This window comes from Muntiacus reevesi, chromosome 16 (assembly GCF_963930625.1).
Source record: "Muntiacus reevesi chromosome 16, mMunRee1.1, whole genome shotgun sequence".
Lineage (NCBI taxonomy): Eukaryota > Metazoa > Chordata > Mammalia > Artiodactyla > Cervidae > Muntiacus > Muntiacus reevesi.
This window is the reverse complement of record NC_089264.1, coordinates 35,438,164-35,456,803: the sequence shown is the minus strand read 5'-3', so window position 1 is coordinate 35,456,803 and position 18,640 is coordinate 35,438,164. Positions and strand designations below refer to the sequence as shown.

The 18,640-nt window shown below is 41.0% G+C and overlaps 2 protein-coding genes across 3 annotated transcripts in view; one reads left to right on the top strand and one right to left on the bottom strand.

The window, feature by feature from the left end:
• FAM184B (family with sequence similarity 184 member B) overlaps nt 1–5,552 on the top strand; it is a 117,723-nt gene extending 112,171 nt beyond the window's left edge. The window contains exons 16-18 of one of the 2 annotated variants that reach the window (XM_065907096.1): nt 953–1,057; nt 1,849–2,048; nt 4,095–5,552. In XM_065907096.1, the coding sequence (XP_065763168.1) occupies nt 953–1,057; nt 1,849–2,048; nt 4,095–4,188 (399 nt within the window). In that variant the 3' untranslated portion in view covers nt 4,189–5,552. Of the gene's footprint in view, nt 1–952; nt 1,058–1,845; nt 2,049–4,094 lie in introns of both variants that reach the window. The other variant, XM_065907095.1, reaches the window with a different exon arrangement.
• A 144-nt stretch (nt 5,553–5,696) lies between these two features.
• Nucleotides 5,697–16,096, bottom strand: MED28 (mediator complex subunit 28). Its single transcript, XM_065907097.1, has 4 exons — nt 15,923–16,096; nt 12,857–12,923; nt 12,006–12,118; nt 5,697–10,725 (listed from the first exon to the last, which is right to left on the bottom strand). Exons 1-4 carry the CDS (start codon nt 16,079–16,081, stop codon nt 10,528–10,530), a joined length of 537 nt encoding a protein of 178 aa, XP_065763169.1. The 5' UTR covers nt 16,082–16,096; the 3' UTR covers nt 5,697–10,527.
• Between the last annotated feature and the right edge of the window lie 2,544 nt (nt 16,097–18,640).

The window sequence follows — 18,640 nt, the reverse complement described above, 5'->3', positions numbered from 1 at the left end:
CTCCCCAGGCACTTCATGTCAAGATGATGAGGAAAACTTAACCACTAACTGAAAATTAGATGATACTAAAAAGGAATTGGAGAAGGAAATGGTGACCCACTCCAGTAATCTTGCCTGGAGAATTCCAGGGACAATAGAGTCTGGCAGGCTACAGTCCATGGGGTCGCAAAGAGCCGGACTAAGTGACTAACACACAATAAGGAATTGTTTGTTTGTTAAGTGTGACAAAAGTATTGTGGTTATGTTTTGTAAAGAGTTCTTATCTCTTAGAAATACTTATCAATGTTTTTACAGATGAAATTATACACCTGGAACTTATTTTAAAAACAAGACATCCGGGAAGAAAAAAAGTGGAAAATAACACAGATAAAGAAGATTGACCATATAGCGATTGTGTTTTTGTTTAGTCACTAAGTCATGTCCAACTCTTTTGGACTGTCCAACCCCATGGACTATAGCTCACCAGGCTCCTCTGTCCATGGAATTTCCCAGGCACGAATAATGGAGTTGGTTGCATTTCCTTCTCAGATCTTCCTGACTCAGGGATTGAATCCACATCTTTGGCATTGGTAGGCAGATTCTTTACCACTGAGCCACCAAGAAAACTCATATAGTAATTGTACCTGGGTGTTTTTTATTTTGCCTTAGCTAATAACTTTTTGCAGTAGACTTTTCCCAGATGCTAAGAGTACCTGGATCTCTGATTTCCCTAAGGCATGCCAAATAAGCTTGTCCTTTCCTTTACAAGAGGGGCTGGGGACACAAAGGCCCCAGAAATAAAGGTGCTTCCTCAAAGCCTCAGTGGATTGTAATTTGATTCCCACTGACTTCCCCTCTGTTCCCTGGTTTTTCCTCCTCTCTGTAATCTGCCCTCACACAGCCATCTTCCTTCAAATCAAACTCAGTGTGCTGTGTAGTTAGGCTCATTTAGACTCAGTTGTATTTTTTCCAGGAGGAGAGAAGATTTCACTATGCAGCGTTCCCCAGCGCAATGTCCCATCGGAATAGATCCTTCTCTTTCAATCCTCACCCAGGGTATTTGACCCCTTCCATGAAGGTAAATTGGTCCTACTGGTTTCAATGCATTACATAATTCTGCTGGCTTTATTTTCCCCAAAGATAACAGTAGCTTATTTATCAACAATCTGGCATTCATTTAGAGAAATATTCATTGAAAATAAGACCCCCAGGAAATAGTCCAAATTACTAGCAAACTGTTTATATCTGACTAGGCAGATTATATATATTTTTTATTTTTATGAGTTTTTTTAACTTTCCAAACTTTTTATATATGTGTCACTACTAATAGTGGAGATATCTTGGTGATAGGAAGGAGAAGGAGAAGGGCTAGAATCCTTCACTTCACCATTTTTCTCCTTTTATATTTTTGGAATGTATTACAGTGAAAATATTCACATCCAAATTTCTCATCTGCTATCACAAAATCCTAAAGCACTAAAAAGTTTATATTTTTTTGGTAATTCATTAACTCCAGCTGAATTCATGTGAGCTCATTTATAATTTTTATATATCGCTCTTCATGTGACAAAATGTAAGTTTCATTCCAGAAATATTAATGTATTGAGGACAGTGTGGGCCAGCTTCTGCTGAGGGTGCCTTTTAAAATCTAAAAACTTTAAATTAAAAAATATATTTGCTGCCAGAAGTTTTGGATGGAGATTGTGAACCTGTTTTAAAGCACAACTAAATGCTTTCAAAAAGAACATGTAATAGATAAGTAAAAGTATTGTCTCTTGCTCACGTAATTCTGGCATGGCAGGCTTATCTCCTTTTACAATAACGCTGCTTTTAGGCGGCACTAACAGGCCTTTCTTTCAATCCCAGCAGAAGAAGAAGGTGGAGGAAGTGCCCAGCCGAGTGGTCAGTGTGCCAAACCTCGCTTCCTACGCCAAGAACTTTCTGAGTGGTGACCTGAGCTCCAGGATCAATGCCCCGCCGATAACTAAGTCACCCAGCTTGGACCCAGGTCCCAGCTGTGGCCGGCCCTACAAACCCACCCCATCTCTAGATGTGAAGACTGCCACAAGGTAGGGGGCCAAAGCTGGGCTTCCCGGGTGGCGCTAGTGGTAAAGAACCTTTCTGCCAATGCAGGAGATAGAAGAGAGGTGGGGTTGATCCCTGGGTTGGGGAAGATCTCGAGAAGGCCATGGCAACCCACTCCAGCATTCTTGCCTGGAGAATCCAATGGACAGAGGAAGCTGGCGGACTATGATACATAGGGTTGCAAAGAGTCAGACACTACTGAAGTGACTCAGCATGCATGCAGAGGGCCAAAGCTATGATTCCATTTTTCTGTAGACAGGAGGGAAATTAGAATTCCTTTCTGGCACCTGTTAAATACCCAGCATTTGGGCCAATACAAAGAATAAGAAAACAAGCCTTGCCTTGGACAAACTGCAGCTCAGCCAAAAAGAAAGATTATCTACAAGAAAGGAAATAGGTCATTCTTTTGAAGAGATACTATTCCTGATAAAAAATTCCAGAAAGCCTTTTTTTTTTAACTTTTCCATGGATGAGTAGACAGGGGACACTGAATCACTTAGCCGATCACTTCAGAGTGGTTCACACAAACGATGGGCTGTCATCATCTGCCCGTGAGTCTGGATTCAAATTCTGGTCCTGCTCATTCTTAGCTTGTGTGGCTTTGGGCAGCTCACTTGACATCTGTTTCCTTACCTCTAAAATGAAGATAATATACCACCTACCTCTTCAGATTCATGTGAAACTAAAGGAATTAATCCATAGGACATGCTTAGCACAAGACCTGGCATAGAAGCTTTCAGCAATTTTCCACTATTATTAAAAGGTTATTTCTCAAGATTCATTATATAATCTTGTAATTTTAATCTTAATCTGTGGGTTTGGTTGATCTCGTATTGTACTCTCTGATACTGCTTTGTTTTCCAGAAACTCTTGCAGCATGCTTCTCTTCCAGAAGTGTGATTTCCCCTGTTGTTGATTTTCCTTCTTGGCCAATTTTTGTTCAGAGCTAAATCTTTAACTATGGACTTTGGAGTTTGATTTTCAGAAGAGGCCTCTTCTGAAATGTTCGTTTTCCAAAGGCCCTGTCTGCCCAAGGCTATTTGGACAAAAATGAATGTGGAGCTGGAAGGACCCCCATCAGTCATTGAGCAAGTCCAGCCCTTTGTTTCACAGCTGAGGACACTGAGGCCTAGAATCCCAAGAACATGGTCTATTAACTGCCAGAGCCAGAGCCGGCCTGATCCTGGCCACTGTTCATAACTCATTATCACACACCTTTTAGAAGCTGTGTTCCCACTGTTTTATAAGAAGCTTCACAAGTACAGATAGAGACTGTTCAGATAGGTAAACACTGTACTTATCATCTCTCTTTTTCAGTTTATTAGACTAATTTCACAGCCTCATTGAAAGGCCAGAGCACATTAGGTAACTTTTGAAGAGGCCATAAAGTGTAATTTTGTATTCATTAACCATTTCTCCTTTTACTTTTTTTTGAAAGGGGTTTATTGTTTAATTTGTCCCTGAAATAAATAGTAAATGTTGCGGACTTCTCTGGGAGCCAGAGGTTGAATCCACCTGCCAGTGCAGGAGACATGGGTTCAGTTCCTGGTCTGGGAAGATTCCACATGCCATGGGGCAACAAAGCCCGTGCACCACAGCAAGAGAAGCCACTGCAATGAGAAGCCTGCACACTGCAGCTAGAGAGTAGCCCCTGCCTGCCACAACTAAAGAAGGGCCCCGTGCAGCAACCAAGACCCAGCTCAGCTATATATATAGCTTTAGGCCATATGTATCTCAGTTATATATATATATATATATATATATATATATATATATATGTATGTATCTTTTTCTTTTAAATAGTAAATGTTGCAAAATATGCCTCATTCATTTTAAGTGAAATATGGAGAGCATTGTTTCCACAACCGAATTAGACGCTCTCTCTTCATCTTCATCCTTCACAACTTTTTCTAGCTACTGATCTTTTGAAGAGTAAAGCAGTAGTTATCTTTCACTGAAAAGATGATAGCATATTAAGTTGTTTACTGAATAATTTTCAAAACCATCTAAGAAAACTTGTTTGTTTTTAGGACACAAGATGATGATACAGCCCAACCCAAAGAAGTCCAACAGAAGCAAGGTTCAGCCCACCAGGAATGGTTTACCAAATATTTTTCTTTCTAAACTGATCCTTGGGAAAGCATAAAGAGGATATTTGAAAAACATTTCTTTTGAAACACCTGATTGAAAGAATGAACTAAAGAGTCAACCAATCAAGTAACTTGCTTGCAGTATGATTTACATATATAGCTAAAACAAATTCTTACATTAACATTTCATACTGTTTCATTGTGATGTTAAGATGAAACAAGCCAATGTTATCAGAAAGCACCCATAGTGAAATATTATTAATGTTACTGATGACCTATACATATTTCTAGTGTCCATAAGACTGCACACCACCTTGTGGAATATCAGACTTTGTGCTTTCCATGGTCTACTTTGAAAGTAGTTTCATTTTTCCTAGGATGCTGATCATCTTTAAACTGTTCCTATGTAAATAATTCCAAAATGCACACGTAACCTCAATAGGAAGGGAAATAAAACAAAGTCAGAATAACCAGGAAAGTCAAGTTTTTAAAAACCAAACCAAACTACTAAGAATGGACTATAGCAGACATTGGCATAGTTGGATCAAATATTTTGACTTCCTAGGTCCAGGACATGAAGATTACAGAGGGTGTAACACCTACCTCAAAGGGGCTTTTTGAGGTTTAAACAAAATATGGGCAATAATTCTAATCATGAACTGGAATTAAGCCGTGTCAGGATTTTTCTGTGAATAATGGAGCCTCACCCTGTCATATATCTCGACCTCAATGACTGTAGCATCAGTTAGATTGTATGTGATGGTTTCTAGACTATCTGTTCTTTGAAGTCAAAGACCTACTGAACCTCTAGTCTTGCCTCGTGGTGCATTGCTTCCCCACTGCATGGATGCTCAGTAGATTAAAGGGAACTGGGAATGGCTGTTCAGTGCTGACCTTGCTGTCAGTCCATGATGAGTTGTCTGATCCTCTGATGGAGCACTGCAATTTAACAAACTCAATACAGCTTTCAGTGGGAAAAATATATTCTCAATCCTTTGGTGCTGGCCCAGCAGGTGGCCTATAAACAATTGTCTATCCCATGCACTGTCAAATCTTTGCTCTCTGAATAAAACTTTAAACAACTGGGCAATAAAAATGGTTGTGACTTCTATTGATTTTTCAGAGGTGAAATTATACAAATGCTGAACTTGGAAACAGGGACTTCACATTAACCTCAGTCAGATCATCTTCAATAAAATGTAGCTGCTCATGCACTTGGGTCATTTTGAGAGAAATGCAATTACAACTCAGACTCACAATTTGAAAGTAAATTTACTACCTAATTAAAACATGTAGCCCAATAACATACTTTTTTTAAATGCAAATACTTGTTACCATCTGTGTAACATGCCCTGTTACTTTTCACTATCAAGTATTTTTTAGTTTTATTTCCTGCTTAAGGTAACATTATAGGATAGTGTTTTGTTTTTAAAAAAGAGTACATACAGTAATTCTATTTTTGTTGAAATATTTTCCCACTACTGTGCAACTCCTGATGACTAACAAAGGAGGCTGTTTAACTCAGCATAACACATGCAACAGAGACAGAGTTTTATTGAGACCCCACATCAGTTTTAACCAAGATCATGCTAAATTCTGAGGTTATACACAAATAATTATCTTTGCTAAGTACATCTTGGCATGCATCTATCATTTTTTCTTTAGGACATATTTTTCTTTAGGACATAGGATATATTTTTCTTTAGGACATAGGACTCAATATTCCTTGAGTATTGAAATAAAGCATCAAAGGGTATGCCTAGGCTTTTTGTGTAATATTACCAAAAAGTTTCTAGCAATTTACACCTTCACCAGCAGGGAATCAAATTCTCCCTCTCTGTACCCTAAATGATAATGATAAGGAAATTCGAGAGAAAAAACATTCTTGTTTTCTTTTGCATAATCTGGTTCCATTCATCTCTCAAGAGCAGAGTGGTCTAGAGATGATGGGGATGGCTTGGAGGTTAACAGCAGACATTAAGAGAAATGAACTGATTCAGAATTTATTTAGGAGGAAAACAGGGTATCTCTTTAAGCTATAACAAAGAGGAGGAATTAATGTATTCCTGGAACAAAACTGGAAAGGAACATTTTCCAGTTGCCAACTGTTTCTTAACTGGGGGAGAAAAGAATGAAGTCGTCCAATCAGTATTTGCACACTACATACCTGAGCCCTTATTACTGCTCCAGTATCATTGCAACAGCAGGTGCAACTGAGGCTGCTTGCTATATACTCGGTCTCCAGCCTCTACCTGGATTCTATACGGGCAAGTCTGGGAAAGTAAATGGAGCTATGATTGGCACAAGTTTCCTAGCATCCTTCAGGTTTCTAAGAAGAGCACTAATCTCCACCATCATCCCCTAGGTGCAGCACTGGTTTTGATCTGCTGCCTCCTACTAGCTTCTCAGTTGTCTGTTCTCCCCCTGCAGGGGATAACCAATGATGCCGCAGGAACTCAGAGGCCTTTGAGCATTAAACAGTTATTCTGTCATTGTCCCTTTGCTGTGAGTCGAGACAGTGGAGGGTAAACCAGTCAATTCCACTGTTTTTATACGCAACACTGAATCTGTGCATTGACAATAGTTCCCTTCCACTGGGACACTTGCCCAGGGCAGCACTGGTAAAATCAATAATGAGGCCACCCTCTTGTGCTGGTGACTGGACCTCACATCCCACTCAGGATGGATCTTCCTGCCAGTTGGACAGTGAGTGAGTCAGTCTCCAACCTCACCGTCCTGTCGATTCTCTCAGACCGTGCTCACAGCAGCATGTCAGTCAGGCCCTTCAGGAGGTATTCACTGAGACAGCTGGAGGAGCAAAGACCACCAGACACCTAGCTACAGGTGAATGAGTTGGGTTTATTATTTGTTGGAACAGGGGAAGAAGGTCCATCATGAAGAATCGTGGGGCTGCTCAGAAAGTGTTTTAGAAAGGTCCTATTGTAAGATTTTGGCATTGGATAGTTTCAAGGAGGTTCTAAAAGAGCAGGGCTTCACTCCAAACTGGATACTGTCAGAAAGGAGAGGAACCTCTATGGCTGGATCTTATCTTACTCCAGTAGTCATATACAGATGTGAGAGCTGGACCATAAAGAAGGCTGACTGCCAAAGAATTGATGCTTTGAAATTTTGGTGCTAGAGAAGACTTTTGAGAGTCCCCTCGACAGTAAAGAGATCAAACCAATCAATCCTAAAGGAAATCAACCCTGAATATTCATTGGAAAGACTGACGCTGAAGTTGAAACTCCAATACTTTGGCCCACCTGATGTGAAGACCTGACTCATTGGAAAAGACCCTGATGCTGGGAAAGACTGAAGTCAGGAGAAGGGGATGACAGAGGATGAGACGGTTGGATGGCATCGCCAACTCAATGGATGGGAGTTTGAGCAAACTCTGGGAGATAGTGAAGGACAGGCAAGCCAGGTATGCTGCAGTCCATGGGGTCGCAAAGAGTTGGACGTGACTTAGCGACTGAACAACAGAGAGAGCAGACTAGAGATAAAGCTGCAAATGGTTAAAAAAAGTTGCAGTCACTTCTTTTTTAGCCAGGACAATGTCTGGTATTTGAGGGGTGGCAGTGTGACCTTTATTTTTTCCTGTGCTATAAGCTCTATAACTCTATAAGAGTTGTGAAGTGGTTTGTTTTGCTCTATCATGGTCTCAGAGTAGCTTTGTCTAGGAGGTTGGTATCCTTAGACTGCTTCTGTCTCATAGAATAACACAGCCCAGCAGTGCTGAATCAGTGTCTAATGTCAGGGGCAGGTCTCCCCCCTTCTCAGGAGAAACACCTGTGTTGAATTAAGAGGAGGAGGCAGGAAGAGCCTTCATATTTTGATACAGAGTTGACATCTGTAGAGAGAGCCAAGGAAGATTTGGGCAAGAACCTTAGATAGCAGCAGAGTCAGGAGAAAAAGCCTTGGTCAGGCTGAGGAGCTTCAGAGTAAGGACTGGCTGCCCATTAAACAAGTCTATGTTGGACAGAAATAACGCGGCCCCACTAGCCCCACTCTGCCTGTTGTATCCAGGAAGGGTAGGGCCTTTGAGAAAACTGAGCAGGGCTCTTTCGTGGCCTCCAGAGGCCCATGACCAACCCTGAGGAATGTCAACATTTACAGGCTGGGCAGAAGACAAGAGAGGAAAGTTAAGATGTGTTAAAGACAATGAATTCAAAAAAAGATGAAGAAGTGTCAAAGTGAAGCAGGCGAGAGCATGCGGAGGAGCTGGAGACTGAATGAGGGGCCAGGCAACGGGGCTCAGGCATCACAACGGGAATGCTGAAGACGGGAGGCCGAGGACACTGAGCCGCAGGGAGTGACCTGCAGACGAGAGCCCCCAGCGGGTTAAACCCAGCAGAAGGCGACTGGCCTGGCCTCACGTCACTGAAGGAAAGGCTTGTCTTACACAGTGTAAACGCTTCAGCAGAGGGAACAGGAAGGGAATAAAGATGCCCTCAAAGTGTGGGTGGGTCTGTCATCCCTTGAGAGAATTAGCGAAATCCCAGCGGATACCTCATTATTTTCTCCTCGAAGGAGGCGGCATCCTCTGGGTTTTCTGTGCTTGTTGACCAGCAAAATACATCACGAAAAATGAAAAAGATATTTAGTAAAATGTTATTTGACAGAAAACTTCTGAATTTAGTAAAGAAATGGTAATAACTGGTACACCATTAATTCAAAATATTTTTAGTAGCACCAAATAGAACAGTCTCTATAATCAGAGTTTCTGATTGGATAAGATGACCAGGTTAACAACCCTGAAATCAGGTAATGTGATTAAAAACAACTTTTAAAAGCTTTATCTATACACTCTGACTGAAGGAATTCATTGGCCTCAGGCTATGTATCATACACTTAAGCGCACAAAAACAAGTACTATGTATAAAAAGTTAACATATGGTCCCTTTGTATTCAGAGGGGAATAATGCCTACTCTTCATGAGAACAAAGAGACAGATCACTAACCCAGAGGGAGAACCAAGCAACTTCTTCTGCCAAGCTGGCAGAAGAAACAAGAGGTCCTGTGTCCTGGGGATGCGATGGACGGCCTTCAGAAGCTGTGGAGACCAGGTGACATCCAGGCCAGACGGAAACTTGAGTGGATGTCAAGGTGGGTGGGGCGGGGCCTTCAAGACCAGAGAAAACAAAGTCAGCCAAGACACTGAGTCACAGAAGTACTGCCTGTTCAGAAGACAGTGCTGCACTGGTTGAGGGTGATGGGGTGTAATCTAATGAAGGACTGTAAACAACAGAGAAAGGAAAGCCTTATCTAAGGAGACAGGGCACAATGCCGGTTTGTATTTCTCAACAACAGTTCAACAGAGAAACTGAGATGGACTTTGTGGCCAACAGAGGGTTAGATATCTTCCCCACACCGAGTTCTCCCATGCACCCTGCAGCCTGCCTCTCACCTCCAAGATCCCAGTCCCTTGGAATCAACACCATTAGCAAGAACCTTTGTTAACAGAAAAATATGCTCCAAAAGAGCAGAACAAACACACAAAACTTAAAACTCAAGAGATGATCACAGCAAGTTCATATTCACCAATGCCTCTGTTGAGGGCAGGGTCCACTGTGTTAAGCTGATTCATTACTGCAGAAGTGAACATCACTAGCATTATCACTGCTCCCACCACTGCACCCCAAAAGTAAATAAACACTACACAAAAGATAAACTTACCCCAAATAAAAGTCAACATTAATTTAAGGATACTACTGGATTTCTAAAGCACTAGGTTACTGAAGTACAGTAACAGTCAGTACACTAACTTAGGATATTATAATCCTCTTCCTCTTCCGATCTATTTATAAAATATTCTCACTGTGAGGCTCTGGAAGTTTTACACTGTGCACTAGACTCCTCTTCTTGAGGTAGTTCAAAGTCTTGAAAAACAAAAAAGTTGCATATTTTTATACACTGCCAATGAACAGTAAATTATCATGAAAGCCTACAACCAAAATCCTCATCCTCTTGATATGCAGCTCCATCATACAAGCTTCCCCCCTCATATCATACAAACTAATCTAAAACTGAAAATACAGAGATTGAGTCATACAAAAATAAAAGCAATGTAAAAGCAAGCATAAAAAAAAACAAACAACATAAAAGGAATCTGTAAATAGCATCACACTAACAATCTTAAACTTTGCTAAAGACAATATACTTGTCTTATACCACAGCAGTAAGCATTTTATAAAGTACTCAAGAAATAACACTTACAAAAATAGGGGGAAAATTTTAGGTGAGAGCACAAAGCTAAAATCATCTCATTCTCTGGCAAAGAGTTCTCCCAAAATGTCAAGTCTACAAGAAGTGATGTTAGCGAAACAGTGTTTGGGCTGACTCAGGCACCAGCCCGTGTTCGGGTGGCTGTTCCTCAGGTTTGCTTCATCGGTGCAGGGATATTTGCAGATGCCTGCTCAAGGTAGGCCAGGGAGCCCTGAGGGATGTCGGCTGGCTTTTTGTGCTGCATGTTGATGTCCTCCAGCACCTGCTGCCAGTGTCTTAGTTTTGTCAAGTGCTTCTGGACCAGAGCATCCTTTCGCTGTAATTCATTCCTCAGTTCTGAGACATCCTACAAATGAAAGCAATCAAAGCAATGAAGTCAGAGCAAACTCATGAAAAATGAACATAATTCCTGATTAGTTAAGAGCACTAAGAAGTAAATTCAAAACAGAATCAATTAAGCCATACTAGGCTGATTACTCTGCTTAGCTGCATAATTTGAATAACCCAAAGCAACTCTTTCCATGAAAGATGCCTGCTTAACACTGAGTTATTTTTAATTCATGTTCTTTTAATAAGTAATACAACAAGTCACAAAATTCCAAACTACCAAAGGGCAGCCAAAAAGAAATCAGTCTCTTTTTTATCCTGGCCTCTGGGCACCCAGAATTTCTATATCCAAAGCCTACTATGAGAAGAATCGAAACACTTGAGAATCTGAAACACATATTAACTGTTTTAAAAGAATCCACAGCTACCATTCTATCATTTCAGATTATGAAGTAGTAAACTCTCATTTTTAAGAGTTTTTTTTTTTTAATGAATGACAGTATTAAAATTCTGTATTAAGACCTGGTCTTGAACATATCTAAACTATCACTCAGGTATTCAAATCAGGAAATGATTTGATATGGTGAATTTTAAGAATATCATCTTCTTACCATTCATCTTAATAGCTGGTATCAAAGAATAAAAACATTTTAACTGATTGCTCAGCTTGTGGGAGAAGTTACTTTAAAAATTATTTTAAAATATTCCAATTTGGTTTTTCCCATTGAAGGAACTGCTGTGTTTTGGGCAGGAAGATTCTTCTCTCTTCCACATTGCAGGGAGCAGACCCTGGCCCAACCCACAAAATGCCATTAATGACAACCTCAATATATTTCCAAGACTCTGGTTTCAAATAACTGAGATAAATGAAATCTTGAGTTTCAAGGAACCTGGAACAGAACACTAACTTTTTGATTCCTTGAACAAAACTGCCTAGAATCCTTCCTGTGTGTAAGGCACCAGGGACATACAGACTAGTTTCTATCCAAAATGAATTTATCATCTACATTAATAGCTTTTCAATATTTTCAAGCAGTAGAACCTTTTTTTAAAAAAAAGAAAAATCTTCCACAGAAACTAATGTATGAAACAAGTAGAGGCCGCTCTGTTTGAAGCCCTGCTTTCCACCCCTACTCCTAAGGTGCAGGTTGTCATGAACACTGACAACCAACACTTTACACTCGAGCTATGAAGCCCCACTATAACTAGTGGGCAAATGGAGCACCTCGGTTAAAGTGTAAATGGAATTTTGACAACATTTGTTCTTCCTTAAATTTGGGAAGAAAGCGGAGCTTGTACCTCTTTGATAACTTGCTCTGGTTTCTGGACAGATAACTGCAATCTTTTTTGTAGGAAAAAACATTCTGTCTGTCTTGCAATATCCAGGAATTTCTGGATACACTGGTCAACACCTTAAAAAAAAAAAAAAAAAAAAAGACCAAAATATTAAATTAAGAAAAACACTAGACACACATCTCTCTCTCATAAATGAACAGTCAGAATATCAGATGGGATCAGGGGTTTTAATCCTACCCACAGCAATAATATTGACCTCCTATGTATTAACCAACATTAAATAGCACATAATCCATGCATTTATAAAGTGAATAAGAGGCCTACTGACAGTGCAAAGTTCTTCCAAAGAAAGACAATGCAGAGATCCAGCAATTAACAAACCATTGACCAGGGACATATACATGTCTTTCATTACCCAAACATTATTGACCAGAGATGTTTCAATATTCACTTACATAACAAAACACCAGCCACAGGCATTCATTTCTGTGAAAATCCCCTGGTCAGTAACGTGTTAACATCACGATTTCCAGTTGAAATTAAACATTTAAAACACAGTACAAAGAAATCACAAGTACCTGTCTGGGGACAGAACTTGGACGAGAAGGGAGAAGCACAAAACTTAGTTCTTTAAAAAGCAGTACACACTATTGGCCTTCTCTGTCTTGGTACCAACATGAAAAGCTCATTCATTTTAAGTGGTTCATTATGAGTGACATGAGATGTCAATAAACTGAACAAAAACAAGAGATATATAGATTGACTACACAAATCTTACTCCTGGAAAAGTTCTCTCAGGATACAGCAGGACTGAAACATACCAAATGTAAAATCAGCAATGACGGAATTCTTACCAGTTCGAATTTCTTCCTGATCTGTACCATTGACATAATCTTGACTCACCAGAGAAGCAAAGCAAGCCTGTGTGATCAAAATATCACAGAAGAAAAAAATGTCATTTACACATCAAGAATCTTAGAGTAAGAAATAACTTCTCCTGATGTCATTCAATTAGTTAACAGCTTCTGAGTTTGCATACCAAACGACAAGACACTGTGTCAATGAAGAAACTTGGTAAACTGAGCCCATTAGGCCCACATAGGAAGCTGGTATTTGCAGGCACCCCATCTGGTCTCTCTCCCACTGCTGCTCCTTTTCCAGCTCTCATTCCACACAAGGGCCTGGATCCCTATTCCAGTCCCATCTGTAGCTCCTTCCTTTGATGCTTACATGACGCGTATAATCACACATTCAGGAATCAGGTCAACTGTCACCTACTCAGAGGATATCCCTGTCTACTCTTTCAAAATGGTGTCCCTCAGGCTCATGCTCCAACCTCAAGCCCTGCATTATTGTTTTTAACCTGGTTAACTGATCTTGTGCCATCCTCTCAGTTCATTATTAGCTGTGCCTTACTAGCAGCTGGGAATTTTACCTATCTTACTGTTTGGCACAATGTGGATGCTCAATAAATACATGTTACTGACTGACTGGACAACCTAAGAGAAAGTGGTGTCATATGAACAAACAAGTCCCAGTGAAGGATTCTCTATAAAGGAACATGGATCTAGAGGCACAGGAGTTCTGTGCAAGGGTAACTCTCAGGAAATGGACGAAGAAGGGCGATCACAGAACAGAAAGGACAAAAAGAGAACCAGATGGGACCTGGCGTGGGGGTGGGGGGGTGAGGAAGGAAAATCTCAAACCTCAGGAAAGCACTGACCTCGTTTGCTAGTAAGCAAACTACACTAGGTGTGAGGCAGGCAAGTCTAGGTTCAAATTTAGGCCATCATTCAGATGTGAGAGCCTTTCTCCTGCCTGCAATTACCCTTCAGAAAAATCAAAGATTTTTCCAGGGAAAATCCTGTAACAATCAAGAAACTGGAAAAACAGACTGCCCATTCTGTGTATTACTTTGAAAGGTGACCCTTGTTGGATTTGGGATGTAGGGGGTGTGCACCTGCTTTGTGAAACCTGTGGTTACTGGAAAACATCTCATCCAGGAAGCCAGCCAGTCACAAGCTGGCAAAGAAAGCTGGGGCTGCTCCTGCACCAGCAGAGCCACAGAGAGGATAGGAGGAAAACTCATCTCAGGAATTTTAGTCTCCTCCTTCCCCTTAAAAAAATACAAATAAATAAACAGATAAATAAGACACAATACACATACGAATATTTAGCTGACGAAAATAAAAACACTAACTCAGAAAGGTACCTGTACCTCATGTTCATTGCAGTATTTATTCACAATAGCTGAGATATATGTTAACAATGTGAGTGTCCATCAATGGATGAATGAGTAAAGAAGTTATGGCATACACACATACACAACAAATATTATTCAGTCATAAAAAGGAACAAAAGCTTGCCATTTGTGACATGGATGGACCTTGAGGGTGTAAGTCAGCCAGAGAAAAACAACTACTATATGATCTCACTTATTAATGAACCTTAAAACCACCACCACCACCAATAAAACCAAGCTCACAGATACACAGAACAGATTGGCGCTTGCCAGAGACAGGTGATGAGATGAGTGAAATGGGTGAAAGCTAAAAGGCAGGAACTTCCAGTTATAAATATAAGTCATGGGAATTTCCCTCCTGGCTCAGTGGTAAAGAATTCACCTGCCAATCTGGGGGACATGGGTCTGAGCTCTGGTCTGGGAAGGTCCCACATGCCATGGAACAACTAAGCCTGTGCACCCCAACTACTCAAGCCTGCAGGCCTAGAACCGGTGCTCCACAATAAGAGAAACCACTGCAATGAGAAGCTTGCACACCCCAACTAGAGAGCAGCCCCTGCTCCCCACAACTGGAAAAGGCCCGTGCAAAGCAATGAAGACCTGAGGGGACCCGGTGAAGTCATAAACAAACAAATAAATCTTTAAAAATAGATAAACAAGTCATGGGTATGGAATGTACAGAGTAATTTAAAAAAAATTTTTTGTAACTATGTATGGTGACAGATATTAGCTAGACTTATTGTGGTGATCACTGCAATACATACAAATAACAAATTGTGTTGTACACCTGAAACTAGTATATGTCGATTACACTTCAATTTAAAAACAGAAAAAATCTCCCAGACCGCTGAGGCACTGATGACCCCATTACATCTAAGTTGTAGTTGTATATGGATGTGGAAGGGAGGAAATATTACATATTTATATAATTACCATTTGGGGCAATATTTGGATGACACACCATCTATTACTATTCTGACTTAAAACTTGTCATATGCAACCAAAGTGAAAATGAGTTTCAGCAAAACTCAAAAGTCTGGGTCACCTCTGCCTCTCTCTTTACCCCCCAGCTTTCCTCCTCCTCCCTCAGTCTTAGTACCAACTTCCCCTACAGTAACTTTTAAATAATTCCATTTCGGCTCCAAGAGACCCACTACGTCAGGACCCTTTAAGGGTGGAGCCCAGTGGAAAGGATGCAGGACACAATGATAGACACTGCAGTCTAGAGGGTGAGCACGTAACACGCAGGAACGCAGGAAACCAAGGACGGGACCAAGGCTGGAGTGAGGCAGGAACAACCTATGGAGAACCAAGAAGGGTCCCCCGATTGGGTACGGATAAACTTCCAGTCTGCGTGCCTCCAGAAACGTCAAGGTGACGCATATTCGCCAGCCTGTGCTTGCGTGCTAAGTCGCTTCCGTATTGCCCGACTCTGTGCGACCCTGTGGACTAGTAGCCTGCCAGGTTCCTCTGTCCACGGGATTCTCCAGGCAGCGTACTAAAGGAGAATTTCGGCCACGACTCGATGTGGCGACTAAAGCAAGTGACTTACGCTCTCTGAACCCGGTTCCCTATTTGTAAGCGGGTGGAGATATCGCTGAAAGAGATAACCTGCGCACGCGCAGCATGCCTGGGGTGGGGGAAGGCTGGGAACACAAACGCCCACGTCTCATCTTACCTCGAAAGATGATTCCAACTCGTCCACCAAGGTACTGTTAGAAGTTCTCGGAACGCCTGGAGTGGCCTGAAGAAGCGAAGCTTGGCCCAGGAGCCCCGGCGGAGGTTGCGGAGGTCCAGGTGGCTGTCCAGAGAACATGCCTCCCAGTGGAGCCGCCATTTTAAAAATGGTGCCTGGAGCTGGTGCCCGCGGGTCACGTGACGTAAGTGGTCATGTGACAGCGTCCGGGGCGAGTTGGCGTCTGTGGGATGCCTGGGAAACCTTTCGTTTGGTGCTTTATTTCCAGACTCACAGGCAACCAGGCTTTTACTTTTTTTTTTTTTTTAACCTTGAGAATTGAAGGCTAGGATTTAACACAGTTGTGTGGAGAGGAGAATCAGTAAGTACGGTGGAGCGAGTCCTCCTGCGGAGTCAGGTATTCCTGTACCACTCCCGCCTTCGCTCTCAACTCCTGAAATTGCTTTGGCCCTGGCGCTTTCTCGGGCCACGTTTTACCCTCTGGTAGAAGGGAGGTGCGCGTTCATCCCGCAGACATTTATTGAGAGTTTCACTGTGTGCCACTTTCTAATCCAGTCACTGGGCATGTAGCTGGAATAAACTGGGGAAATGTCCCCCGAATCCCTTCAGGGGAGATCCAGGTAACAAAAACGACATAACATTGTTGAGACCCCCTGTCTGTGTGCTGGGCGCTATTTGCTTTAGATATTTATGCTTACATTAAATAAAGTCACTATGCTAGTTAAAAAAATTTTTTTTGCTTATTCATCTTTTCAGAAGCTAAATACTTTTTCACTATATTTAACTTTATAGTTATCCTGTTCATTTGTTAAGTCATCTGTGTCCCAGGTTCTATTTAATGATCTGGGGGTTACAGTAATCACCGCAAGTTTCTGCTTTCGGAGAGTTTACCGTTGTTTTGTGGAAGAGACGGATAAGCATGTACATATTTAGAGTGATATCATGTAGAGATAATTGTCAAGAAGGAAACTAAAGCCCAGTAAGGGGATGACTCCCTGGAGGAGGCATGGCAACCCATTCCAGTATTATTGCCTAGAGAATCCCCATGGATAGACACATCTGGCGGGCTACAGTCCATGGGGTAGCAAAGAGTCGGACACGACCAAAGCAGCTTGGCATGGCAAGGCACACTCCTAAAACATTTTTGAGAACTCCAAAATGTTTTTGTTTATGTGAGGTATGTTGGGCAATATTTACCTATTAAAAAGGTAGACATTAAAATTGAGACTTTAAAAATGTATATTGGAAAAATAAGCCTATTATATGATAACAAATGGTGTAATTAAAAATGTAACTTCTATAAAACCAAAAATACAGTGGAAACATTTTGCATTTTACTCTTGGGTTTCCAATGGCCATAGGGCTACTTGAAGTCTAGATTTCTTAACTTCAGTGATCTATTAACACTGTTGTGTTCTAAACCACTACTCTCTTGGATTTGCTGCTGTCTGAAGCCATGCCTCTCTGCAAGCCATGCCTTGTCCTTAGTGATTCAGATGCAGATTACACCACCTGTCTCTGGAAGTTTTGAGGATCTGCCAAGGTTTTCTGAATACTTGGTAGCCAGATACACCAGCAATGAGAACTAAATTTCATCTCAGCCAGATTAGGTAAGCACAGGAATCCGGAATCCGGTCATTCTGTTTGTATCCCACACACTAGTAAACACAGAGTTTTATTTTTATTTATAAAAAGTTTTATCAACAAATATTCTATTTTTTACTTATATTCTTTTATTTATAAAAAGCCTTTGATAGGCTTCTATCAAATCCCAACTTGGCTTTCTGAATCACATAGAAGAAAGCTAAATGTTTTTCTTTTCACAAGCCAGTAGTTCCCCCTTATCATTTCCATGTTTCCTGCTGAAGTAGCATCTGGACATGAATGCCCAGAGAAACCTGTTTACACACTATTCCTAATTTTAATCAAATTTAAATTCATGTTATTTGTTAACATGGATATGCATATCCCTTTCTGTAAGCCAATTTAGACACATTATACCCATTTACATAATATAAAGAAGGCAGAGCATTGAAGCATTGATGCGTTTGAACCGTGGTGCTCCCTTGGACAGCAAGATCAAACCAGTCAATCCTAAAGGAAATTATCCCTGAATATTCACTGGAAGGACTGATGCTGAAGCTCCAATACTTGGCCACCTGATGCGAAGAGCGAACTCATTAGAAGAGACCCTGATGCTGGGGAAGATTGAGGGCAGATGAGGCGTAACAGAGGATGAGATGGCTGGATGGCATCACTGACTCAACAGACATGAATTTGAGCAAATTCTGACTGAATAACAATAACCACCAATTTACATATCAAGTTTTTAAAATACTCTAAATGACTCCAATTAAAAAATATCTCAAACATTTTCAAAGTCAAAATAAAAAAAGATACTACTTTTGGATAACTTGATTCACTCAATACAAATGTAGAAAAGAGAGCTTTCTTCTAAATCTGCACAAATGGAATTTTGATCGGTTGAAGTTCCAGATGGTGGAAGTAGTTTACCCATTGACAGTCTCTCTTATGGCCCTCTTATTTCAGTTATTTCAAATAAATTCCACATCCATTCAAGTCCCAGAAGTGAAAACAAGCATTACAGTGAAACAATTAAGAATGCCAGCCCTGGAGGCAGACTGTCTGGGCTTAATTTCTGCTGTCCCACTTACTAGCTGGGTGACATCACTGGCATGC